Raw genomic sequence first — 26,183 nt, 5'->3', positions numbered from 1 at the left:
AACCATTGACTCAATCAAATGATTACCACTTGATATTTTAAAAGTATAATCAGATCATCAATGGGGGGAAATTTTAGAAATAGGTAGGTGATTGGCATAAGAAAATGACAAGGCAGAAAAAACAATCAATGCTCGTATTTCATCTATCATACCTACAAAATCTACATACCAGACAAAAGAAAACATAAAACATCTAGAATTTGAAGGTAAAGACTCACTTTGACATCAAAAGAAAGCAATGAACACATATAACAATATCAACCATTGTATGTACACTTGTATTTGGTTCAGCTTGATACTATGTAAGGAAGGTGATTGGAGGATTACAAACTAGGACAGTTTATGTAGAACACCTATGGGGGCTATGAGCCTATGACAATGAAATTAAGGCTATAAGAAAAACAGGCCACCTAAGTGACATATTACTAGAAACGAAGATGAATTCACAAGGAAACGACATTCCAAGAGCACAATATATGCTATCACAGCAATATGACTCATAACACCCTCCTGTAAAATGAAAGCTACACAGACCTCAGAACTATTCAAGGTTAACCTGATAATTACAAAATCCAGATTCAATTTCCATACAAATACGAGACAACGGGCTGTTCCATACCCTTAATATGAACATTAAATGATGTAGTTCTTTACACATCCTCATTCTCCCTCTTATTGATGACTCTAATGTACCTTACCTATCCTTATAATACTTCTTTAAATCTCAAGTTTCTCAACAACACAAGTCTAGACCAAAACTATCACTGGTTGTCTATCTTAATAGTATATCTTCTCTAGGTACCACCAATACCCAGGGAATGATCAAACCTCAAAGGGTATAACTTATGTAGAGACTTCTACTAAAATTAATGAAGCACAACAATGGATTTATAACATAATCTGAGCTATCAATCTATCATAGTACATCTAGAGAGTTGTAGAATCAGACTAATTATCAATAACTAGAAGAAGAATTTATGAAGTCACAAAATTCATGGATCATCCAAAAAGCAGCAACATTCTCCCTTGCAGAATCCAAGCATACAACCACAAGGAATTGCTATTTAACCTGCCAATAACAGCTCAATAATTACATTAGCAATGTCATCTGGCATGTGAAAAAATCAATGGCTTGGGTAGATTTATAAATGTCAAGTAATCAAAAACCCCCCATAGGAGCCTTTTCCATCCTGCAGGAACAGCTATCGAGGCTCTGAACATACCATCAGTGAGCAGCATTGTCAACAAGAAAACTTCCACCACAGTGAGGAAAGGAACACGTGGTAATCACTTGAAAAAAAAATTAGGATATTAAGAAAAAGTATGAAGGTGAAACATTAAAGTTGACAAAAAAATACAATACAGGATCAGCAAGTCTTATCCAGGTAACATATAGCTATCTTGACAGCAAAAATAATATCAAACAAAAATAGATGCAGATCCATGAATGCCATGAGATCCCAGTACAGAGAAGTCCTGCATAAGAAAACGTAAAATAGATGAACTTCAGAATTGCTAGTTTAATAGAGGCTGGAGGAGCTCAACTTGTATCCCACGTCTCTGCAAATGTCATAACAGTACAGCAAGGTTAAAGAGGTGAGTCCTAAACTTCCAACAAGTCATGGCAATATGTAAGAAATCAGGTTCACAACAGCTCCAAGAAACATGATGCCTGTCAAGAATATTACAACAATAACAATGACAAAGGTTAGCAAACGAAAATATGGAAACAAGCCAAAAGATACAGCAGCATGGATACATTCTATGAAAATAATTCCCACCAAGTTATATGATACTAGAAAGAAGCGTATAGATCTACCAGAAGCAGAAAGGAATACCGACATTCAGACAGCAGAAGCTGAGAACTGCACACCAAACTTCATGACAAACCACAGTGAAGAATTGACAAGGATAAGATGTCAAAAAATAGATAAAATAAAATTGAAAGGATTTATAAAACAAACTCGCAATCCTCTCTTCAACACTAACATGTTAACTCCCAAGTCAAAGTTTCCTAAAATATCAGCCTAGTTCCTTCCACAATACTTAAAAGATCAAATCCTCAAGCCTACTGTGATACTGTCTGTCTAGTCACTACACCTTTTTTTTTGACGAGTTTTTTAATTTTTTATTTTTGTCTAGTCACTACACTTAAATTAGCTCGAGTTTCATGACAAAACGAGGGCCTGTCCTCAAACTGCTCTCTCTAAAGAGTTTCGTCTCCTGTAATGGATGATAATAAAAAAAAAAAATTGCTGTCCAACTGACATTAAAGAGTTAAAAACGATACTGTAATACTTCAGCCTGATTTCAGTTCACAGCATCTTAATTAAAAGACATAAATGTCAGCACAATGTAAATCTTCCAACACACAATATTTACAAGGTATATGACAATGCTATGGACAAATCTATCTTACATTTTCCAAATCCAAAGAAGCCGGGATATATATTCAGCTAAAAAGCTATTGCAGAGAAGATTAGTTACAGGAAACAAATTCTATAGTTGTCAGCCCAATATAATAAAAGATAGCTAAGCAAAACATAATTGACTGTAAAGTGAACAAAAAAAGATAAGTATCAATACCTCATTGCATTTAAGCAGTATGCCAAAACAAGAATTATTTCATCTCTGCCATGAACTTCTCATACTCCATATCTACTCCCTGGGATGACTGTTCTGAAGCTGATACAGGTGGCGCTGGAGGATTTGAAGCCCATGGGACATTCTGCATGTTTTGTGCCTGATCAGCAGGAGGTGGGGGAGGAGGTGCTCCATAATAAGGTGCATAGCCATAAGAAGGCAAGTAGGCAGGTGGTGCAGGCGGTGCCAAAGTAGCTGCTGAACCATATACACTAGATGTAGGGGATTGACCAGATGCACTACTCTGAGATTGCACACCAGGCGGGAAATTTTGATGTGCATCACCAGGAGGTACAGTTTGTGTGGAAGTGCTACTAGGAACAGGCGGAGGAGGATACTGAACACCATAAGGAGGCACAGACTGATTCTGCATAGGAGGATAATAACTTGATCCAGGTGGCGGAGGGGGATAGGAAGCATAAGGAGGGGGAGGGACAGGTGGTCCCCAAGGAACAGGATTACCGTAGCTCCCTGGAGCAGAGCTACCTAGAGGCCCACCAGATGTGAATTGCTGAGACGGATAAGCGCCTGGAGCTTGATTTGCAGCTGGATACGGTGGCATTGCTGGAGCAGCAGGAGGCTGGGGAGCGGTGGGTTGAGGAGGTTTCCCAGCAACTCTAACTGCAATAGTCCGTCCATCTAAACGATAGCCATTCATACCATTAATGGCAGAATTGGCCTGTTCAACACTGGAATACTTCACAAAACCATACCCTTTACTCAACTGAGTAACACGGTCCTTTATAACCTTAGCCATCACAATCTCACCAAAAGGAGTAAAAAGGCGTATCAAGTCATCGTCATCAAGAGTAGGTGGCAAGTAGCCAATATACAAGTTGGTATCATCATAATCTTTAGGTTTACTAGGATTAGAGCCCAAACCCGCATGTGCGCTACTGGCATTACTGCTACTCTGCCAAGGTGGATTGCTTCCAGCACCACCAGACCCAACAGGGGACGAAGAATCTTCAGCTTTGGCCAAAGAATCAGGGACTGTACCTCCTAACTCTGCCAAAAAGTTGCGGTACTCATCATCCATCTTCTTCCCAGTTGTCCCCTTAACCGGACAATCAATAGTTGGATGTCCACCATCACCACAAATTTTACACAGCACATCACTCTTGAAAGTTGAAGTTCTGGAAGGACATGCATACTGTCGGTGACCAGGCTCACCACACAGCCTACAAAACTCTTCATCTCTAATAGTCCCATTCAAAGCAGCAAGCTCCCTTAGCTGCTGCCTCTTATGCTCATTAAGCACTTCATCTACCGGCTGCAACAGCTTCTCCACCATAGCAGCAGCAGCCTCTAGTGATTCAGGCGTATCAGCCTCAACCAAAACATGTAAATCCTCATTCTCCGAAGGATCAGGTTTCAAATTCTGCTTCTGTTGCAACCTCCCTTCTTTAACAGAACCCTTACCCCTAATCACAATTTTTGCCCCGGTCTCCTTCTCCATCCGTTTCTGAGTATTCCCTCTCGGCCCAATAATCAATCCAATGAAATTATAACCAGGAAACTCCTTCTGAGGAATATAAAGCTTCTTATGAAGCTTAGGAGGCCGGTAATCAGCCGGAGGCTTAAAAGCCGGGTTTTTCTTGATAATCTGCGATATAATCTCCTGTCTCTCTCTATTCAATTTCTCACGAGCACGATACTCCCTAGTATTAATCCTAATTCCCATGTTATCGTAAACCGGTTCGGGGGACGGGGATCTAGCCCCTTCAGGTCTATCATCTAAAGGCAATCCAGATTGCAATTTCCTACTAATTTCAAGAAGTCTACTATTAAGTGATTGAACTTCAGGGTCAAATTCAATACCTCCCATGAAATCAGGCAACTGAAACGCAGGCTTCGGCTCGTCATCCGCCCATCTCGATTTCCTCTTTCTTCCGGCACCATCTCCGGCGGCAGCAGCAGCAGCAGCTCCATCATCCGAAGACGGCGGCGGGTCCCACCTACTCCGGCGTTTTCTACGGCTAGTCGTCTCCTCTTCGCCGCCGGATTGATCTCTGTCGGCCGTAGTAGTCCCACTTTGGGTTTTCGGCAAAGATTCACTCACCCCATTTCCATTCTGGTGATTGTTGCTGTTATTATTCTGAAACTGCGAAGAATCTAGGGTTTGATGGTCAGATTGAGTCTGAGCTAGGGTTAGGGTTTGGTCGTTAAGTTCTTGGTAAGAAGCTAGGGTTTGGTGAGGAGGTTGAGAAGGGTAGGAATCTAAAGATTGGGGTAAAGATTCAGGGAGATTTTGAGCTTCCATTGATGAAGATTAATGGAGGTGAATCGAAGAGATTGAGTTGAAAAAACCCAGAAAAAAAGAGGGAAAAGTGAAGAAGAAATGAGAGAAAGAAAGAGAGTTTGTTGGTTTGTTTGAAGTGAAAGTGTATGGAGTGTATTGAATTGAAGAATTTAGGGTTGGATTAAAAAACAGTTATCAACTTTTGGGCGGCATATCCAATTACTTTTGGGATATCCATATACCCCCTAATCCCTATCTTGCTTTGTGTTAATGTATTATACGGGTTAACGGGTACCCATAAGAACATAATAACATAAAATTAGTAAAAATAATTTTAATAAAAATAATTTCGGTTTTACAAAAATAATTAAAATGACATGATTTATTTTAATTTAATTTATAGTGTATTATTAGAATATTAAGTATTTTTACTAATACATGATTAAAGATATTGAGGAAAAAAGATAATTTTATCAATTATTATTATGGAATGAAGAGAGTAGTAGATAACAAAGAAGGCTTCAATTAGATCACAACTTCGGAAAAGTTTATCCAACCTGGTAGTGCTTTAAGCGGGGGGGGGGGAGAGAAGGAGTAAAAAATCCTCGCAAACTAGTGTACTTAGAGAGATGATATCATGGTTTTTACCAATAGATTAAGTATTACTTGGTGTGTATTAGGAATTGGGTGCTTAGAGTTGGATTCACATGATTATAATTTAACCCATATATATTTCTATTATTTGAACTTTTTTTTATTTTTAAGAAATTCTATTATTTGAACTTATGAGCAAATAATACAATTCAAAGTTATTAGAGTTTATTTTCATTTTTCAACATAACATAACTTATTTGTGAGTGTGGATCAAGTCAAGACACTTGATTCTTGTGAAAGCAAGATAAATCAAATTCGAAATTTTATCTCTTATTCTCTCTCTCATAGTGTCATGCAAGTATATTTGTGTAAGACTTAATGACACAAATGGGATTCAGATTTTGGGATGTCAAGAACAAACTTGTACCTTTGCTGACTAAAAAAAAAACCATGTATGAATGAAATTTTGTAAGGCAAAGGATAGGTCAAAGCTGATGAGTGTAAACTGAAAAGTAAAGGAAACTTCATGTCTTTGAACATTCAAAGTAACCTCTTCCTTCTTGATTTATGTGAGGTGTTTCAAGAAACTAACATGGTCCTAGGATTCAAAAGGTTAAAGTAAAAGCTAACCATTTCTCCATATTGTAACCAGGTAACAATGTTAATGGATAAAGAGAAATAAATTAGACAATCAAATAAACTAATGATAGAAATTACACATTACACTATCAATAAACAGAACAAAACTGCAAATCCAATCGCCGAGAACTATTGTTTTTAGGAGAAGGGGTGACTGGAGTAGTGTAATCACCCACAGTAACCTTTTTCTTTGACTGATGCAACAGCATCAAGTTTGTATTGCAAAAAATGTTAGGTTCTCCTTTCTTCTCCATTTTTCACGGTTGATCAGACTCGTCATTACTGACTTCTTTCAGGCATCTACTTCGAGGGCCTGAAGCAATGAGCAAATCAAAACTCTGAATATTACAAAACTCACATATCTTTCTCAGCTTCAGCTTGCCTTGCTCCCACGTTGAAGAACTCGCTGATGACTTCTAGGGGCATGCCCTTTGTTTCGGGTACCTTCATGTAAACAAAGAACCAAGAAATGGTGCAAACTATGGCATAGATGCCAAAGACTCCTGCAAGGCCTATAGAGGAGAGCAAACCAGGGAGAGAGTATGTGACAATGATGTCTCCAAACCAAAAGGTAAGAGAGCATATGGCAATGCAAATCCCACGGACTCTAGTAGGGAAGATTTCGGAGCACAGGATGTTGGGGATTGGACCAAATCCCATGACAAAGCAGCAGAAGTAGACAACGACACTAATAGTAGATAATGTTGCGTGTAAGACAGTTCCCATTTCGATAACATTGGAAAGAACTAGAACAATCAGTGATCCAATCAAGACGGGGAGTGTATTTAACAGAAGAAACCTGCATGGTGAAAAAACATGTTTATATTACAGCAGAATAGAGTAATGAAGGTGTTAAAATCATGAAGTGGTGATGATGCAATTGTGCGAGTTTGTTACCTTCTTCCAGAGATATCCATCAACCTCATAGCAAGGCCTATGCTAGGAAGCATCAACAATGTTGTCAACCCACTAATCAGGAGGGAAGCGGAGTCTGAACCAATCCCCAATCTTGATAGGAGAACATCCACTCCTGCTTGTGAGAGAATCTGAGGGGTGTAGTAGAGAACTCCATTGATCCCAGAGAACTGAATTCAGAACAAAAACAAAACAAAATTTATGTCAGACAAATTACATAAGCAGGAGTACGAGGAAATAGTCAAGCCTACTGCCTACATTCCCTTTAACTATGCAGGAAAATATGATAACTGAAGATGAAACAGAATGGGGTAGGGGGGAGATGAAACAGCCTTGGAAGTAAAATAATAACTACCAAGAAACAGACTGATCAGAAAATTCGAATCCTGGATAAAAAAGAATCGAGTTTCTGAGTTGTTTTCAGTTTTAACAACTGTAAATTCAAATCCTAAACTTCAAAAAACTCTGTTTACCTGCTGAAGTATCTGCATTCCCATACCAACAATCAATGCTCGCTTAACTCCTGGTTCGAGAAGCTCCCTCCAGCTCTGCCCTTTAGTAGCAGCTGCTGAAGGCTGTACATTACCATCCTCAAGGGGAGACTCTCCCTTGAAATCTTTGATGTTGAGGGTAGACTGACTCACAAGACCAGCAGCCTGGATAAGCTGACCATCAAGAAGATCAGATGGAGGTAGTGAAACGACTGATCCACGCATAGATCCACGCATGGACCCACGCATAGACCCCATGCCAGCTTCTTGGTGAAGATAAACCCTTTTCCATTCGCCTGTTCCATCTTGTGCTTTCTTGTATGCAAGCTGCCAACCTCCACCGATACCTGTCAAGGAAGAATGTAAACATTAGGTTGGATATAACTCATATAAATAGTAACAGGAAGCACCATAAAAGGAATAGAAAAGAAAAAATTTCAGTCAGAAAAGAAAGGCGCAATACCCTCCAAGTCTCTCCTCTCTTTGCAGGATTTAGGTAGAAGGTCACATAATTTTAACCTCACATTTCCCTTAAAATCTATCAGACAATTATTTAGTTAAGGTAATAGTATGAGAAGCTTTCCTCAATTCCCTCCAAGCCCGAGAATTCAGATATATCAGGAGAGGGTAGAATTGCATGATGGTTACATAGCCATTATCAACATCTTTTTCAAAAAGATCTCTAAGAGTGGAAAGAACAATTTTTTCAAAGAATGCAGTAAAAACCAAAATTACATCACAGTACTGTTAATGTAAGAATTATTATCATTTGAATTGATACCTGTACTGTTGACTAGTTCACCACTTTGCATCAGCATGCTGCCATTTGATGGAGGAGCAACACCAGAGGCATGAGGTGAAAGCAATGGACTCCTCAGATTATCATCAGAGTCATCATGGCCAACATCAGAAGATGTATCCTCACCTCGGCTCTCAACCTCCCAATTTTCATCTCTACCATTATCATCAGCAGCAGTATTGAACATGCTCCCAAAGTTTGGGAATATTGCACTCCTCATGCTTCCTGTCTGGGGCAGCTTCTCGTGTACACTTCCAAACAAAGTGACGAGAGGATCCATCATGTTAGCCATACTTCCCTGGTTGGCCATGCTTCCATAACGAGAAACCATGCCAAGCGTGCTTTGTCCTGTGACTGGTTTGGCAATCCAAGATTGGCCATGCTCAGCACCGTATAGTTTGATTTGATCCTTATCTGTGGTGGCTTCCTCATCATTTGCTGGGCCCATCACATACTCTTCAATGGAAGTATCAACTCCAGTTCCAAGTCCTTCTATAAGCAGTGCCAACTCACCTACAAGATGATTGAATAGTACAAAATTAATATTAAGTAATCAGTTGGACAAAAAAGCATCAGTGTGTATTCTTAATTTTTTATACAACCACGAACAAAAAACATTGAATGTTAACAAATGATGCGAGCATAAAACACTATATGTCCCTGTACAACTGTACTAGCATTAAAGGTCTATAGATCACGTAAAATTCACTAGAGAATTTCTCACGTTTATGTTGAGTTGATGGCCACAATGAATTTGTAGTATCTGGTAATTACACTATATATATGCTCTCTCAAATCGTATACACTCGGCCTTTTCTGTTTCTTCTCCCACATCATGTTAATTATTCAACAAAACAATAGATTTGACTAGTAGTTGACACTCAGCGCTACTAAGCAAAGTACACTATTGCTTCACTATGTGCCAGCAACAGAATGGCAGGGACTATGGTAGCAACAAAGCCCACATATATTAATTATAAATCAATGAGCACCTCCTATCAAGAAACTCCATAAAAACCTTACAAAATATGAACTCTTCAGATCACAGAATAAGGGATGCTACTGTCAGCATTGTTTAATAACTGACTTAGGGAAAAAACAGAATACTAACCAGTGACATCTTCTCTGCCGCGTAATTTTTGTAAGACTTTCTTAGCCTCATTCATCTTCCCTTTGCTGACTAACCACCTAGGAGACTCAGGCAAGTAAAATACCGTCAAGATAAAGTACAAAAGGGATGGAATTGATAATACACCGAGCATCAATCTCCAACTCGGTGCATCCATCAAAGACATGCCAAATACCATACAGTAAGACAAGAACATCCCTCCTGAACCAGTGAACTGTGGGAGGGTATTCAACTGTCCTCTGATCTCCGGGGGTGCAGTTTCTGATATATAGACTGGCACAAGAGTAACTGCTAAACCAACTCCAAATCCATCCAACAGCCTACCCAAGAGCAAGACATATACATTGGGAGACCATAGCATAACAACACCACCAAGACAGTACAACAATGATGAGACTATCAGCATAGGCCGGCGCCCAACTGAATCTGAAACGGGACCTGAGAACGTCGTGATAACTGTGGCTCCAATAAGAGACATGGCCACAATAAGCCCCTCCAATGTTGGTTGTGTTTCAAGGTTGAATTCCCTCTTGATGTATATTAGAGCCCCTACATTAGCATCAAGCATAATCTCAACTCTCAAAATTCTAGGATTACTTTATTCCAATTTCGAAATCTAATACTATGATAAATCATATAAACACCCAACAAACTATTCTTCTCAATTGTCATTCAAATCAGCAAAAGAACTAAAAAGAGTAGAATTTGATTTACCTGCAATAGTTGCATTGTCCCACCCTTGCAACAAGTTGCCCATTGTAGCAGCTAATGCTGCAAATACTGCTCCTCTCATCTTGCTTGCTATAAATTGCACCCTATAACCTGAATCATTATTTCACATCAAAATCATGATTAAACACTGCTAAATCTTACTTTCAAAATCAAAGATCAAATCTTTCAATGAACTACCACAATATTTAACCTTAATTCAACATCGAATTCAAGAAAAATACCTAAATCTTCCTCCCATTACAAAATTTCATAATTCCAAATCAAATTTCATACATTATAGCAAATTTATACTAAGTTCAAAACTTTTTTAGTGGGATAATACCAGAATTCAGAATTACACATATACCTAAACACATTGCAATAATAGCAATATTAATAGATCTAAAAGCCCATCAAAAAGATCTAAAATTCAGAAGAAGGAAAAAAAAAGGTACCTTTTTTGCAATGGGCAAATCAGCCCCCTCAAAAAATACAGGAAATAAAGCGGAATCTTTACTATTGCCAAAAGATATAATTTCAAATTTATACAAAAATTTTGCACCGACCCTTAATTATAATCATAAACCTAAAATAAAATAAAAAAGATTGAATATAGAAAGCCAAGATTTGTGATTTCAGATGCAGGAGAAGATTATGAAGACCGCCATTATTGATATCATAGATTGGCTTTTAGCTTGGTGATAGCTGGAATTAAAACTAAAAAAATATCATCCCCACAAAAGAATCTTCTCAAGAATCTTAGTAAAAACTACAAACAGTAATTAATTGACATGAAAAAAAGACAGAAAGTGAAAAAGGTGAGAATTGGGGTCGAATTACCAGTTCTTCAACAGGGTATATTCCCGCCAGATGTAAGACAGACAAGGTTTTAGAGGCGAAGAACGTGCATTTTTCAGTGCTCTGTTTCTCCTAGGATGATTTTTTTATTATTAGAGTTAGTTAACTTTACAATGATTAAACATAGGGTTGGTTGTGTTCTGTCCGTTTTTTAAATATTGCTTCAAAATTTTACTTTACTTTTTACTGCGTATTTTTTTTAAAGATGTACGGAGTGAATGTAAAATTGATAAATTGTATATGTGGGTGAGTATTATGTACGATGAGGAGAAAGATATAGAGCAAATAGGGTTACATCTAAGAAAAATTTACTAATTAAAACATAGAGTACTTTTACCATAAGGGTCAATCTTTTGGTATCCCCTTTGTTCTCTTTGGCCAATGTTGGTTTTTATGCATAAAATTACAATTTAATGAAGTCATGCAGATGCATGTCAGATCGGCTCAATATACTTTTTACAATCTATACTTATTGATAACTAGTCGTTGGAGCACGCGCGATGCGCGTGCTCCCCCAACGGTAGATAAGTGAAATTCGTGGTTGTGTTCGGTTATTGTGATATTCGTAATTGTGTTCGGCTATTGTGATATTCGTGGTGTGTTCGAGTTGTATAATAGCAATGATACACATGAATTTGTAGTATTAACAAGTTAGGATTAGTGATAAAGTTTTTATGGGGAAATAACTATGGAAAGTGATACAAATTAGTGCTACAAATTAGCTAACATTTCCTCTCAACATTGCCTTCTCTATCTATCTATATATCTCGTTCTCCCTCCAGTCTCTTTTCCTCTCTTGACTCTACTCTATCTCTCCTAGCCCTTTTCTTTATTTCTCAAAACTCTCCTTCTCCTTGCTCTTTTTTAGTGGATTCATAGCTTTAAGCTCTCTCTCTCTGTCATGTAACCCCAAAAAAGTATTTAAGTTAAACAATTTCCTAGCTACAATAATTATTCCAAGTATTGGAAAATAAATTTCTAGTATATAGAAGAGATACTAACCACGTTCACCAATATTGGAAATACTCCAAATTTTACAAATGTAAGGTTTGCAAATTTGAGAATATCTAAGTTAAAAAAAATTATCCTTGCAAAATACTTTGATGGTTTTACAAATTTTAGTCAACATCTGCTTTTTAATGTCAAATCCTCTTCTCTATATGTAGAAGAATTGTACAATATTTATGACTTATCAAAATTTAAAAAGTTTTATTTATATATTCCACAATTACATTAAAGATGATTTCTTGTATATCTTCCTTCTATAAGGATGGTTTCCTCCGTCTTTGTCTAGAATCTCCCCTTTTAATATTCCTCTAATCTCTGTATGTAAATATTGTTGATCTTACATCAACCACGGTTTTAACAATAGAAATTGTAATAACACTAATTCATTTAATGATATGCAAGACAATAATTATTGAAATGTTGGGCGTGTATATATTCTAATAATGTAGAGCACATATATGCGCCAAGCATAGATGAAATGTTGGAAAATAAGAATCTCATGATATATTGATATCTGTACATACAATGATGACATATTGCTTGTATAACTCAAGACACCTGACAATTGGTGCCGCACCTAGATATGTGCTAATACCCTTCAATGACAAGGAATATAGAATAAGCCAATATGTACCAAAGAGACAACTTTTTTCCAATTAAAATGAAAATACCAACTCTAAGATAATACTGCAAGGCTTTCAGTTTCTTACACCATCCATGACAAAAGACATATTATGTGAGGATGCTGACCCTGAATTTTAGAGAAAGAAAATACAATAGAAGGGACTTAGTAAGTTATACCGATATCAAGTTTACCTTTCACTAGTTACTTTAGTACAAAAAAAAAATCCCTAACATTCAAACAAGTATTACCTAGATCTTTGAAGGCAACTTCATGTGCAACAACAACTGTTATACTAAGCCCCAGGCTGTTTGCAATTTCAAGCACCTTTATCTGAGCACCAATTGGATCCACTTTTGTATAGAAGGAATCAGAAAAAATGAATGGAAAAATACTTAGATTCATGATCTCAAGTACACTACACAAACCAAACAAATAAAGCTCTCACTTGCACCCATATTTGTAATTCTGCATGTTCCCCTTTCCACAGCCAGAGGTAAAAGCAAGTGCATCCACTCCGAAACTGCATGTATGTAAAAGACAGAATTAATGGAGTAGAAACTAATCCATACACAAAAAACTAATTTTGGTAGCACATTCTACTCCCTTCTTAAATAAGAGAGGGAGGTCAAAGAAAACCAAGACTTATAAAGCAGATTGACAAATCTAATAAAAGCGAATGGCAAGTAGCCAAAAAATGTGGCAAACATACTGCGTGGGTCATAACCATCTCCCCCATATATCATCGCCTTGTACCGGTCAGCTAGAGTGCGCTCAGCAAGACACTCAAGTACAATATAGTTAAGCTCGTTCACACTTTGAAGCAACTTAAAAGCTGCCATTGGCCTGTCACCACTAAAGCCAGCTCCACAACCAACATAAACTTTATCCCGTCTTCTTTTAGGATTAACCCTCTGAAGCAAAACAAGCATATAATAGTTCAATATATGATACAAAATTATGCTGACACGATTAAAGTATATATAGATGTAAAACTAACCAATTTGATCAAACAATCATCATATACATCACCACTGTGTTCCTCATAGTTCTCCACCATGCCAGAATGAGATGTCACTGCAAGCACTCAACAAGAGGCCGGCAAATAATTAGTATATACAATATAATGACCAATAGAATGACAAAAGCAAGACCCGAGGTAGGACTTGTTTTTCACCTAAATTAAAGTTTCCTTCAGCACAGATGGCACAAATGGATTTAGTACAGTTCCAATGTTCCATTCAACAGAAATTAGATGAAAAACAACAAACAAATAAGCATACAATAAACAAGTCTCCCTTTTGAGACAGAGCAATTCCCTCTCCTGATTAACAATAAACAAGTCTAATAAGAAACTTAATTAAATAACCTTACACCAAGAACAGACGCCACAAAAAAACAAACTCAGACCTTGTTTGCGTATTCCTTAGCGTACCGCTCAGCCCTCTTAAAGATCAGCTTCCTGATTTCAACTCTCTTCTTCTTCTGACCATCCTGATCCTCCTTGGCCAAAGCCCATGCTTCCTCCCTCTTCTGCTTTTTCAAAACCGACTCCGATACAACAACTTTAGTAGCCTCCTCACCCATTTCTGCTTAACAAAAGTACCAATCAATCATCCATTAAAACCAAAACCAATTACTCAGATCATATAGCCTATAATTAAGCATCCGAAAACACTAAAACCAAATCAGCTCCTCCATTTCATATCAATTGTAGATTACACATCCCAAACCAATGCATCATTAAAATTACATGTGTAAGCCATAATCCAAACAATTTGTTACACAAAACACAAATTTATCACCACAATTTGAATATTAACCACAAAAATCTATTTAATTTCTGCGTTTACTTGACAAATTTATACTAAAAACAAATAAAATGCAAAACTTTCCCACATTTTATTAGGAAAACACACAACGTACTCCAAATTTTTCGCAGGAAAGGAAGCTAAATCAGTCAACATTCAAATAAAAGGAAAAATTTAATCAAAGAGTTGAACATTTAAACAATTAGAACACGAGAGTGGGAGAAGAGAGAATCAAACCCTGAGATCAGAGAATCATCAAATAACCTCTCAAGCTTTTTCAATGGAGAGGAAAGTCCAGGAGTTTCAATGGAGGGTTGGAGAAAGCTCAGAAGAGAAAGGAGAAAGAGAATTGTACCTAGAGATCAACAATTCATCTACAAAACAGACAATTCAACCCAAAAGAACGATAACTCACTCAAATTCAACCCAAATACGAAAACCAAAGACCAAAACCAAATCGATCAACTAAACCCCTAAATAATCGAAAACCAATCGAACAAATAAAGACAACAAATCGAAAGCAAATCGATCAAATAAACCCCAAAATTATCGGAAACAAATCAAACAAATAAAGCCAAAAAATCGAAAATAAATCGATCAAATAAACCCCAATAAAAATGAAGCGATTTCGCACAATTACACCCACAAAGATTCAACCCAAAAAATTCGAATACACATTGAACATATCGAAAACAACATGAACATATATGCAAAAATCCACGACAATCAAACCCAAAAATTTGAAACTAAATCAAGAGAGAGAAACAAGATCGAACCTGATTAATGTGACGATCGGAAACTCATTTTCCACAACCTCAGACGCCGAGAAGAATCGAAGCCCCATCGTCGATCGGTGGTCTTGAGTTGCTGAAGTTTTCTCTCTCCATGTTTCCCCTAAAATAAATGCTTTGACCCTTTTCCTTTTGAGATGAAAACAGAGAGCTGTTGAGAGAGGGAAGTCGGTGTAGAAGCACGGGGCCCACTCTCAATTACAGCTATCACGCATAATGTAATTGATTAAGCAAGGGCAATTTGGGCAATTCATTAATTGTAAGGGCAACTATGTAATAGCACCATAAGTTACTATTCATAAGCTACAGTATTTAGTTTTGCATTTTTATTTATAATAATAATAAGGATTATAGTCAAGAATTATGTCTTAACCTAATGTGTTGATACTTACTGTAGTCTCGCAATAGAGGAAAACACAGTTAAATATTCCATATACTCCATTTTTCTTAACTGATGAATCCCAAGGAGGGTATATATGATTCTAGAAGATGAAGCTTTAATCAAACTTTGACATGATTAAATATGTTATTGGAAAAGATATCTAACTTTCCTCAATTAATTGATAGTATAGCCTAAGACTCATGACTTGACTCACTTGACCCATCTTTTTTCATTCTCCTTTTCTTATCACATGTTGATGACTTGATAGAAGTTGCCCCTACTCATTATATGGAGCACCTTTTTGCATATGCTTTATCATTGAATACTCCTACTATTCAGAAGACATCCTTATAATTATACTCAGTGCATCTCTTACAATACCGTATTTCATGTGAGTTAGATAAACTAATAAGGAATTTTCATGTGATGTATAGGTGAGAATTGGACAGTATGTAGTCCTTTTCGTAGTTAGATAAACATGCTTGTCAAGTAATAAGGGAAGCCCACAAATTAGGTCATAAACCCAAGTGTATAGTGAACCGTGTTATATATGAAGAACACAAACAAATTGTTAATCATGATGATAAGAAGAACAAGTTTTATTATATGTAATACAGTGTATATGTGTGAATTGAAAATTGTAGAAGTTAAAGTTGTAAGATTAAAATAGAGGGGAAATATACATGCAAAAGAATAGTACTCAGTCCTTTGTTTGTTTTTAGTTGACATTCTTTGACTTACATGCGATTATAAGCAAATTCAATTTCACTTTTTATTTTATTGTATGATACGAAGTAATAATTAATACTAATGGGATTTTTTTATCTATTGTAATAATTAATACTAATGGGATTTTTTTTTTTATCTTTGCTTCTATAAATAATGGAACAATGTATTTCATGCTTCAACCATTACATTTCCACTTTGTAATAGAAATACTAGTGTGTAGCCCGAGCGTTGCAGCGGGTTATTACTTAAATTATTCTTGTAATTATATGTATTTGATATTTCTAATGTTTTTTTTTTTTAAACCTTGTGATTTTTTTTTCATGTTTGTAACATAGTTGATAGTTGGATTAGATGGTAAAATAACCATCTTTCTTATAAGAGGTTGGTTGTTCGAATTAGGTGACGTGGCATAATGATTTAGGTTGATTGAATAGTGATGATGTGGTATAATGAGAGATGGAGTAAGTGACGTGTCGTGGTTTACGTGGCACAAAGACATTGTTAGTAACGCATTTTAATAGATTAGTATAGATTATAGAATTTTTTAATATGTTCCAACATAATAAATTAAATATACATGCTTGAATTTCAAAAGTTTTTTTAAATGCTTAAAGCATTATCAATATAAATAATTCATTCAGATTTCGTGGTATAACAGAAACTTAAAGGGAAGCTCTAACCAACTGATGAGCTTCAAAGCTTACATACTCTCATATATCTTTTTTGCTTAGCTACTAGGTTATATTCCTATACTTCGTATAATAGAGATATTTTTATTCAAGTGAAGGAATGAATTAGATGATTTAATAAATTACATCTGTGCGTGATTCATGATTATTATTTTCAATTTCATGATTTTTACAATTAGTTTTTTAAATCAAAATGGATTCAAATCAAAATGCTCCCTCTATTTCATTTTGATATACTTCCTTACATTCACTTTTTTCTTGATTTTGCAAATACATTAAGTAGATTGTGAAGCATATGGGAATATATGAAAGAATATTAAAGGATATGGAAGATATGAATATAAAGAAAAAAAATCATATCCGAGTTTGATAACGAAATCAACCCAACAAAAAAAAAAAAAAAAAAAAAAAAAAAAAAAAAAAAAAAGATTTTGGCAATGAAGATTTTCACCAATTGTCATTTTGTATGTACATTTCTGGTAATAATTCATCAAAGATATCAAAGCTTTGGAGATTTTGCATAAAAATTTTATTGCATCATCCAATTGGATCTTCTATTCTTATTCATATAATCATATACATGATTTATTCAATTATATATATAAGTAATGAGGTTAATTAGTGTATAAAAAGTAATTAAAAAACACAAAATAAAACAAAACTAATTAAAAAAGTAATGGGTTGGAGTTTTGAAGAGGATAAGGTATTTGAAAATGCCATAGCAGAATTGGGTCTTGAGAGCCAAAATTTGGTTCAAGAGATTGCCTTAAGAATGCCAGGAAAGACAATTGAGGAAATCCAAACACATATTGATGAATTGATGCATGATGTTATGATGATTGAAGCAGGTCTTTTAGATGAAGAGCTTGATGATATCTATGGTGATGATTCCTCATCATCGTCGATGTCCCATGGTGCACCGCCGCCGCCATGCCAAGGAGTTGTACCGGGGCAGAAAAGGAAGGGCGGCGGTGTTCGTTGGACTGAAGATGAACATGAGTGAGTGTTTTACTGATTGAATTAGTTTTCTGTCATGTTTTCTTCACCTTATTTTAGCTAACTAATATTTTAAAAACGATTTTACTAAATTACAGTAGCTTTACACTTTTACTAGTGACCAATTAAAATTGTTATTACTTTTTCAAAAAATAGTAAAAAATAAAATAAAATAGTTATTAGTGATTTTTTTGTCATACGCTATATAGTTACCAATTTAAAGTAATATAATAATTACTACGGAGTAATGATTTACTATACGGATTGAAACTTAATTTTAGTTATATTAACTCAAGTTGGTACACCCAAATAAATAAGAGATTGTAAATCATATTATAGTAATTAATTAATTTATTTTTCCTTATTTTACACTAATGAAGAAAATCAATAATGTCAACGCAGGAGTTTCCTACAAGGTTTAGAGAAGTATGGAAAGGGGAATTGGGCTTCTATTTCAAGGTGTTGTATTCCATCCAAAAGTCCCAAACAAGTTGGTAGCCATGCCCAAAAGTATTTCAAGAAGCTTCAAAAGAATGTTAACCAAAAACAAAATTGAAGACAAAGTTGGAAATCTCTATATAGTTTACCCCTCCATGAATAATATATAATATAAGTATTAAGCATGCAAAACATGTGCATTTCATCATGAAATGTATAATTATCCTTAATTAGTTTCTCACAACTTAATTAATCTTATTCGCTATTTGAATGTATTGCAAATTTTGCAATGATATAATATTATGAGTTCGTTTTTCAATTAGACTTCAATTATTGTGTCTATCATTGAATATATGGAATTGAATTCATCCCAATCGATGCATAATGGTTATGTATATACATCTGATCAATCCTAATGTTAATACAAATTATTAATTAAAAATACACTTTATTAATGGGAAAAAAACATTAGAATAATTTAGGTACAAATTATCCATACAATCGCTCGTTAATTGTATCATTACTCTCATTTATCTACAAAAGCGCACATACTTGTGTGTAATTTTAACTTATTAAAAAGATCTATCGATTAAAATTGTACAAAATCTAAGCCAAAATATATATTAATATATACACACAAATACACAATACGCAACGCGACATGTAGTATCTTTATTTTGTACTCAGTATAATTGAATCACATAAGCTTGCATGACTAAAGGAAACGTAATACTCTTAGTAACAACTTTTGCAAACATAGAAGTAATATTTTGTATGCAACAAGACAATAAAGAATGAAGTGTCTAAATGTCTAATCTTTGTTATTAAGAAAATATAAAGGTTCTAAAGAGGTTTCTCAAAGGTGCCACATGTATATCATCAGTAATAGTACACACAATGTAACAACCTAAATATCCGATGAAACATTCACGTTATATTTAATCCAAGGCAACCCAAATGGATATCAAATCGCGTACATTTCGAGCACAATTTATTTCCTATTTAAGTCCATAATATACAAAATGACGAATCCTATTTCGACTTTATCTATATTTTATTGTTTCATTTTGTGTTTCACCTCTTTTTTTATGGCTTTAATTCGACATATGTCACAAACTAGATTTCATTCACTTAATGTTATTGATAATAATGCCGAAATTGAATTAAATGTAATGAAATTGAGGATCCTTTCTGATACTCTTTTTACATTATAAATGACAATAAGAATGTTTGTTGTAAGAAGCAAGCTTGGTCATTTAAATCTCTATCAAAGTTACAAAGTAACATTTTCTAGGAAACAAAAAATGAATCCTTCCGATTCTAATAATAATAATAGTGAATGTAGTGATAATAATCAAGAGTGGACATGTTTTGAAAACAAGATGTTTGAGAATGCTTTAGCTGAGCTAGATGTTACCTCTCCTGATTTTTATGAAAAAATCATGGCTATAATGCCATGGAAATCTCTTGAACAAATCAAGAGCCACTATGGAAAACTCGTTGCAGATACCGCGATGATTGAGCAGGATGAAACTGGTGGCTTTGGTGGAGATGATAACGGAGCTAAGGTTGATCGCAAGCCATGCAGGGGTGCACCATGGACAAAAAAAGAGCATAGGTAAGTAACTTATCGGATCTTTTATTTGTGCCCTAATGCAGTCATAATAATTTATTCCATGCCCTAAATCTCTATTATTATATCATATTAAATTTGTCGTCTAGCTTTACTTTTAGATACGAATTTGTTCATTATTAACTAGGTAAGAAAATAAGAGAATAAAATTAGATTTTGAGTTATATTGACCAATCAAAAACTTAAGATGTCACACAATCAGACCGTACGATTGTCGTGTACTTTTATGCAATTTTAGAATAAAAAATAGTACATGTAAGGTATTTTGCCTAGTTATAGAATAAAAGATTTCAGGTGAGACCCTTCAATTTATTGCATGCCCTAAATCTCTTCTATGTCGTATTAAATTTAATTTGTCGTTTAGCTTTACTTTTAGATACATCTTAGAACATAATTACCGACCAATAATCAAATGTTTTAGGTGTCACTCATCACCGTTAGGCCGTACGGTTGTCGTATATCGGTTTGCAATTATAGAATGAATTAATAAAGATTTTAGTTAACAATTTTAGCCTTTTCATTTATTTCATACCCTGAATCTCTAATACATCGTATTAAATTTGTCGTCTAGCTTTACTTATAAATATGATTTTGTACAGTTGTACTTTAAAATGTTACTCGTATGATGTTTAAATTCTATTATATATGTTAGGTTTCAGTATTAAGAGAAGATTTTCCTAACTTTTGTTTACCTTTCCTTATTTAAAAAATCGATGTTTGAATCCTACTATACACAGGGCATTTTTGGAAGGGCTAGACATGTTTGGAAAAGGAGAATGGAAGAGCATAGCAGAAATCTACGTACCAACTAAGACAGCATCCCAAGTAGCTAGCCATGGGCAGAAGTACTACAGGCGTCTCAAGTGTCGCACCCCTGTCGAAAAACGTCGTTCCAGCATCCACGACATTCGTATCGTGAACTCCTCCATCGTCGAAACTGCTCCAAGGCAACCTACTCGCCATTCGGTCATTCAACGTATCCCTCAAAGTGACAACCGTAATAACAATAACAAGCAGGATGATGTTGTTGTTGGACAACATGATTCGTCGAATGCTGATCCAGCAACAGCTTTGAATAGCATCAATAACATCAACTCACAAATTGTTGTGGAGGATAGTTTGGATGATTTGGATTATGATAATTTATTTGCTGATTATGATGAGATAATTTCTGATTATAATGACATATTTATTTAATTAGGTTCCTTAAGCTAAGCAAGTTGTATGCCCTTTGTCTAAAACTAATTAGGGCGTATATGTAAGTATGTAATTGGCTAGTAGTCAAGTATCCTAAGGTTAGCTTTAAATAATTTTAGTTAATTATGAAGTAATTATCTTGACATGTAATGCATGTATTTTAAGTGAACAACTTGAATATTAAGTACTAATTAAGTATTTTAGCAAATTGGCTCTTTAATTGATTTGCATTTTGGTAACTTGAAGTTGAATTACAGCACATTGGTCAGATTTTGAAATGTCTAAAGCGTATTTACTTCGGAAAATTAGGAAGTAATTAGCCCTCAAACATGAAAGGGATTTTGCATCCATAGTACTCCAAAATGAGCTAATTAGGATTTTTGAATGATACATTGGTGATGAAATTTCTGCACTCAACATAGTATTCAATTTGATAATTTTTTACTTAAATTTTTTGTAAAAATGCACTCACATTTAATATATCAGACCATTTCAGACTAAAAAAAATTTAGATTTGACCAAATTAGACCTTATTAAAATCAAATTAAAACACCTTAATTTAGGTGAAGATAACAAACTTTAAAGGGTATATTATGTGATTGGGGTAAAAGACAAATTAGATCGAGTAAGAATTCTTTTAACATGGGTATATTTGATCAGGAACATCGTATGTTGGTAAGAAGAGTTTCAATATGAGTGTATTAGGGTCGGGTCAATTAACTCATTGTGGGAAACAAATTACTTTCAAATTTCATCTCTTCAGGTACTTAGGTTCAATTTAGATCAATTTTAAATTTTCAATTAAAGTTAATTTTTATTCAGCTTAAGTATTGTTCTATTTACTTTATTTTCACTTATTTCACATCAGATAAGTTCACTTTAAGAAAAATAAGTATAAAATAAATTCATTTCAAGAAAAATATGTTCCAATATGAATTACTTCAAATTACCACTAAAATAAAGTTTTAATTAAATTTAAATACTATTAAAAAAAAAAGTTAAGTTTCTAAAATAAATGAAAATCAGGTGAATAGAATACGAAATTCTTCTCCGATCATTATGGTATAAGAACATTTTACAAAGTGAAGAAACATTGGAGGCTAGCCAGCCGGCACCGGAGTAGGTTTCTTGAGATGGCTTAAAACCCCAGAAATGGTGGTAAGGAAACCATAAAAAAGTAATGAAAATGAAAGAAGAAAAAGGAGGAAGAAGTGGGTACATTGGGCTATGCACAGTAGGAGGAGTATTGAGCGCCGGAACCACCCACGTCATCGTCACCCCTCTTGATGTTCTCAAAGTCAATATGCAGGTTCCTTCTCTTAACCCCCTTTTTATCTTTCAATTCAATTTTTCAATTGTGATTATATATGATTTAGGGTATCTCCTTGATTTAATTTTCTGGTTTTCTCTTGTTTATTATTGCGACATTTGATCCTTGGATTTCATTTTGTTTATGTTTTAATTTGATGGGGAAATAAAGCCTTAAAGAGTATACCTTCTTCTAGCAATAAAGGTTGAATCTTTCTGTAAATTCTTGTTGGTTTATTTGTCAATTTGAACCTCCATTGACCCTTGTATGTGTGTATGTGGTACTTCTATCTAGGGTTTAGGGAAGTTTGGTGTGTTCTTGTTCGTTCTTATAGTTAGAGATTTGGAAGCGCCGAATGCGTGGTTCGATTAGGTTCAGTTTGACTCAATTCATATCGGGTCATATTTAGGTGATGAGTCATTCTGCTCGAGTTTGAGTCAGGTTTCTGTTACTGTAGATTAGTTGAAACTAATCAAGCACTCAAGCAGATATCTAAATAATCTGATTGGAAACTTTTTGTTCATAGGTGAACCCTGTCAAGTACTATAGCATTACCTCATGTCTAACTACTTTGCTAAGAGAACAAGGGCCTTCTGTGCTTTGGAGAGGGTGGGCTACCAAATGTATTGGTTATGGGATGCAAGGTGGTTGTAGGTTTGGTCTATATGAGTACTTCAAGAAGCTGTATTCAAATGTGCTCGCAGATAGCAACAGGAGTCTGGTTTTCTTTGCTAGTAGTGCTTCTGCTGAGGTGATTGCCAACGTTGTGCTTTGTCCTTTTGAAGCCATCAAGGTCCAGGTGCAAGCACAGCCTACTTTTGGCAAAGGGTTGCGTGATGGATTCCCCAAGCTGTATGCATCAGAGGGCGTCTATGGGTAATAATCTAACCACCGCTGTTACTACATGGTAATTGTTTTGTGAATTGCTTGTCTATTGATTGTTGTTGTTTTTCATTTCAATTTGCAGTTTTTACAGAGGGCTTGTTCCACTTTGGGGTCGAAACCTTCCATGTAAATTCTGCTTTTCTATTAGACATTGGTATACTGGTCATTTGTAACATAGGGAATTAGGGGTATATCTTGTAAGGATCATTCATATAATAACCAGGATATCTAGAAATCAGCTAATGTAGACTTTGACACTGGATAGTAATGTACACCCGTGATCTGGATTTACTGTCAATTGTGCTATTTTGGAATGTTCAGAAAAAAATCGTCAAATTTCCATAATAATAATCAGTTATCACTACAATCTCAAGATTTTGCCCCTATTTCTAAAGATACTCAACTTTTGTCTCTCCTACTTGGTGAATCTGGGTTGGATGATTATCGAGCTAGTTCCCCTTCAAAACCTTCTTCTGAACTTGCCTATTAGTGCTTATGAAAAGTGGATCAAACTAGCTGACCATCCAATTAATTTTTCAAGTCTACTGTCAGTTAGCAAAAGTTGTGAATGGTTTCAAGCAGAGTAGTGGATTTCAATGTGTACATGCTGCAGAAACTTGTATTGTAGGTTGTAGCAGAAGACAGTTATGTTATCGATTATGAGAACTCAACTGTTTAGCTGATTTAGTTCTGATTTAAGAGAGAAAATAGAGGTGGGATGGACATGCTGAGGAAGGGAGCACGTAGGATGAGGGGCGATGTTTTCAGAAGGCCATACATGGGAAATTGGTCAGGGGATTAATAAAAACATTAAATTTAAGATTGTAGGACAATGAAACATCTTTTTCCAGACAAAGGGAGTTTAAGTTGATGATGTATACGGCAAATTGGTCATGTGCAAGTTTTGTTATTTACTTTCCTCTTCTTCCTAATTTTGTATTCGTGCCCTGGTTTCTGATATATATATATACGAATAACTTTACTTTAAAATTTAAATCTAATCCAGTTTGTCTGAGTTGATTTCAATTTTTTCCTGCAGTCTCTATGGTGATGTTCTCGACATTTGAGCATACTGTGGATTTTTTATATTCTAATGTTCTCAATAAGAAAAAAGAAGATTGTTCCAAAGCTAGGCAGCTCAGTATAACATGTATAGCAGGATATACGGCTGGAGCAGTTGGTAGTCTTGTATCAAATCCAGCTGATAACATTGTTACTTCGATGTACAACAAGAAGGCCGACACCATTAGATTGGTGAGACGCACTTCTCCTTCAGAGCTTAAATCGCACACATAGCACTTTGATTTAAACAAGTGAATTCTTTCCCCTGATTTGCAGGCTGTAAAGAAAATTGGACTTGCAAACTTATTCACAAGAAGCCTTTCCATAAGGATAATACTAGTAGGACCAGTAGTCACTTTGCAGTGGTTCTTCTATGATTGCATAAAGGTCATGAATGGGCTGTAAGTACTCTTTTATGATTGCGCAATATAATCAATCTTACCCTTTACTTATGCCAATCTTCCATAAAGCGTGCTAGTTTAATATATCTCAATATAAATAGATATAATGCTTCTTTGAGCCAAGATATCTTATCTGTCGCGGAAGCCATTTATTACCACTAACCAGTATAACCATTATAGAGAATAGATTTGTTCTAGTGATAGGTGTTGCCAACTTGCCATTGTGATTTCACGGTATATGGCTATATACTTGACATGCCCTTTTGCATTCATACTAGTAGGCTACATTGTTGATTACTAAATAAGCAGCATAGTTCATAATCGTATGATCAATTAATTGTTATGCTTGAGGTGACCTGCAAAAATTTACTCCTGTCTGGGCTCTCTCTGTATAATAGGCCACAATTCTTTCCCCAAAGTAATAAGGCACTTTCTGAATTTAGTAAGTTTTACTTTGAGCATTCATTTTTTACCCTGAATGATAACAATCATAGGCTCATAGCCTTGACTAAGAACGTTATCAAGTATCAACTACTAGTTTACTACAGTAGAGCTGAAATCTACCACCATAGACCATAGAGCCTTGCAGTGTACGCATGATGCTGCATAATTGGGTCAAAATCATTTTAGTTCTACGTAGTCCTTATTAATTCATGATTCATGTAACCTTTGTTTCATTTCAATTTATAAGACAAAATTCTGTTAACTACCCCTATGTCATGATGCTTACTACTGATAAATGATATTCCTTGTGTTAAATCGTGCAGACCGACTAGTGGAGATATTAGCTGCAATAGAGAATTGGAGACAACATTATGAATTCAAGCCTTTGAAATTCACTGAAGCTTTCATTTGGCATCAAAACATGTTAGTTGCAAGAACTAGCTTACTTCCCACAGCCTTAACCAAACACCATACTTCGAGTTCTGTTTACATTAACATTACACCCATTCATTTGCTGGATTTTGTTTACCAGGTTTGATATCATAACCTTGTGATTCTTGTCTCTGTGTTAGTGCATAGGTTGTACTCTGTAACATCTAACATGCCATCCAGTTTTACATTCCCGAAGTCAAACTGGACGGCATATTTGATTCTGTGATGAGATCTAGTTAGATGAGGTCGGATGTGGATTCCTGACTGGATTGTATCGCGTTTTTTGTTTATCTCAAGGGTAAGACATAAAAGCCATGAAAACAGTGTTTTTTA

The 26,183-nt window shown here is 35.3% G+C and overlaps 5 protein-coding genes across 10 annotated transcripts; 3 read left to right on the top strand and 2 right to left on the bottom strand.

Annotated features, from left to right (window-relative positions):
- Positions 1–542: 542 nt before the first annotated feature.
- On the bottom strand, positions 543–5,060 carry LOC110682142 (branchpoint-bridging protein-like). The gene is made up of 2 exons (XM_021858395.1): positions 2,587–5,060; positions 543–1,672 (listed from the first exon to the last, which is right to left on the bottom strand). The coding sequence occupies exon 1, from the start codon at positions 4,904–4,906 to the stop codon at positions 2,621–2,623; it is 2,286 nt and encodes a 761-aa protein (XP_021714087.1). The 5' UTR covers positions 4,907–5,060; the 3' UTR covers positions 543–1,672; positions 2,587–2,620.
- A 925-nt stretch (positions 5,061–5,985) lies between these two features.
- LOC110682140 (monosaccharide-sensing protein 2-like) lies at positions 5,986–15,433 on the bottom strand. Of its 6 annotated transcripts, XM_021858389.1 has the most exons (13): positions 15,239–15,431; positions 14,062–14,240; positions 13,829–13,975; positions 13,652–13,728; positions 13,364–13,565; positions 13,100–13,174; positions 12,903–13,004; positions 10,167–10,274; positions 9,435–10,001; positions 8,306–8,836; positions 7,507–7,871; positions 7,016–7,203; positions 5,986–6,917 (listed from the first exon to the last, which is right to left on the bottom strand). In XM_021858389.1, the coding sequence occupies exons 3-13, from the start codon at positions 13,890–13,892 to the stop codon at positions 6,473–6,475; spliced, it is 2,724 nt and encodes a 907-aa protein (XP_021714081.1). In that variant the 5' UTR covers positions 13,893–13,975; positions 14,062–14,240; positions 15,239–15,431; the 3' UTR covers positions 5,986–6,472. The 6 variants fall into 6 exon arrangements, with proteins under 6 accessions (XP_021714081.1, XP_021714082.1, XP_021714083.1 ...); XM_021858390.1 differs by lacking the exon at positions 13,829–13,975 and having other exon boundaries at positions 15,239–15,428; XM_021858391.1 differs by lacking the exons at positions 13,829–13,975; positions 14,062–14,240 and having other exon boundaries at positions 15,239–15,433.
- A 2,296-nt stretch (positions 15,434–17,729) lies between these two features.
- On the top strand, positions 17,730–18,056 carry LOC110681789 (transcription factor SRM1-like). Its single transcript, XM_021857913.1, has one exon. It carries the CDS (start codon positions 17,730–17,732, stop codon positions 18,054–18,056), a length of 327 nt encoding a protein of 108 aa, XP_021713605.1.
- Positions 18,057–19,791: 1,735 nt separating this feature from the next.
- Positions 19,792–21,317, top strand: LOC110681788 (transcription factor SRM1-like). The gene is made up of 2 exons (XM_021857912.1): positions 19,792–20,105; positions 20,858–21,317. Exons 1-2 carry the CDS (start codon positions 19,792–19,794, stop codon positions 21,315–21,317), a joined length of 774 nt encoding a protein of 257 aa, XP_021713604.1.
- A 1,039-nt stretch (positions 21,318–22,356) lies between these two features.
- Positions 22,357–26,183, top strand: LOC110682139 (mitochondrial phosphate carrier protein 1, mitochondrial-like). The gene is made up of 6 exons (XM_021858388.1): positions 22,357–22,626; positions 23,153–23,502; positions 23,594–23,637; positions 24,551–24,765; positions 24,850–24,974; positions 25,742–26,183. The coding sequence occupies exons 1-6, from the start codon at positions 22,498–22,500 to the stop codon at positions 25,791–25,793; spliced, it is 915 nt and encodes a 304-aa protein (XP_021714080.1). The 5' UTR covers positions 22,357–22,497; the 3' UTR covers positions 25,794–26,183.

The sequence above is a fragment of the Chenopodium quinoa genome, unplaced genomic scaffold, assembly GCF_001683475.1.
Source record: "Chenopodium quinoa cultivar QQ74 unplaced genomic scaffold, ASM168347v1, whole genome shotgun sequence".
NCBI lineage: Eukaryota > Viridiplantae > Streptophyta > Magnoliopsida > Caryophyllales > Amaranthaceae > Chenopodium > Chenopodium quinoa.
The sequence above is the reverse complement of the archived record's forward strand: the minus strand, read 5'-3'. Positions and strand labels throughout refer to the sequence as shown.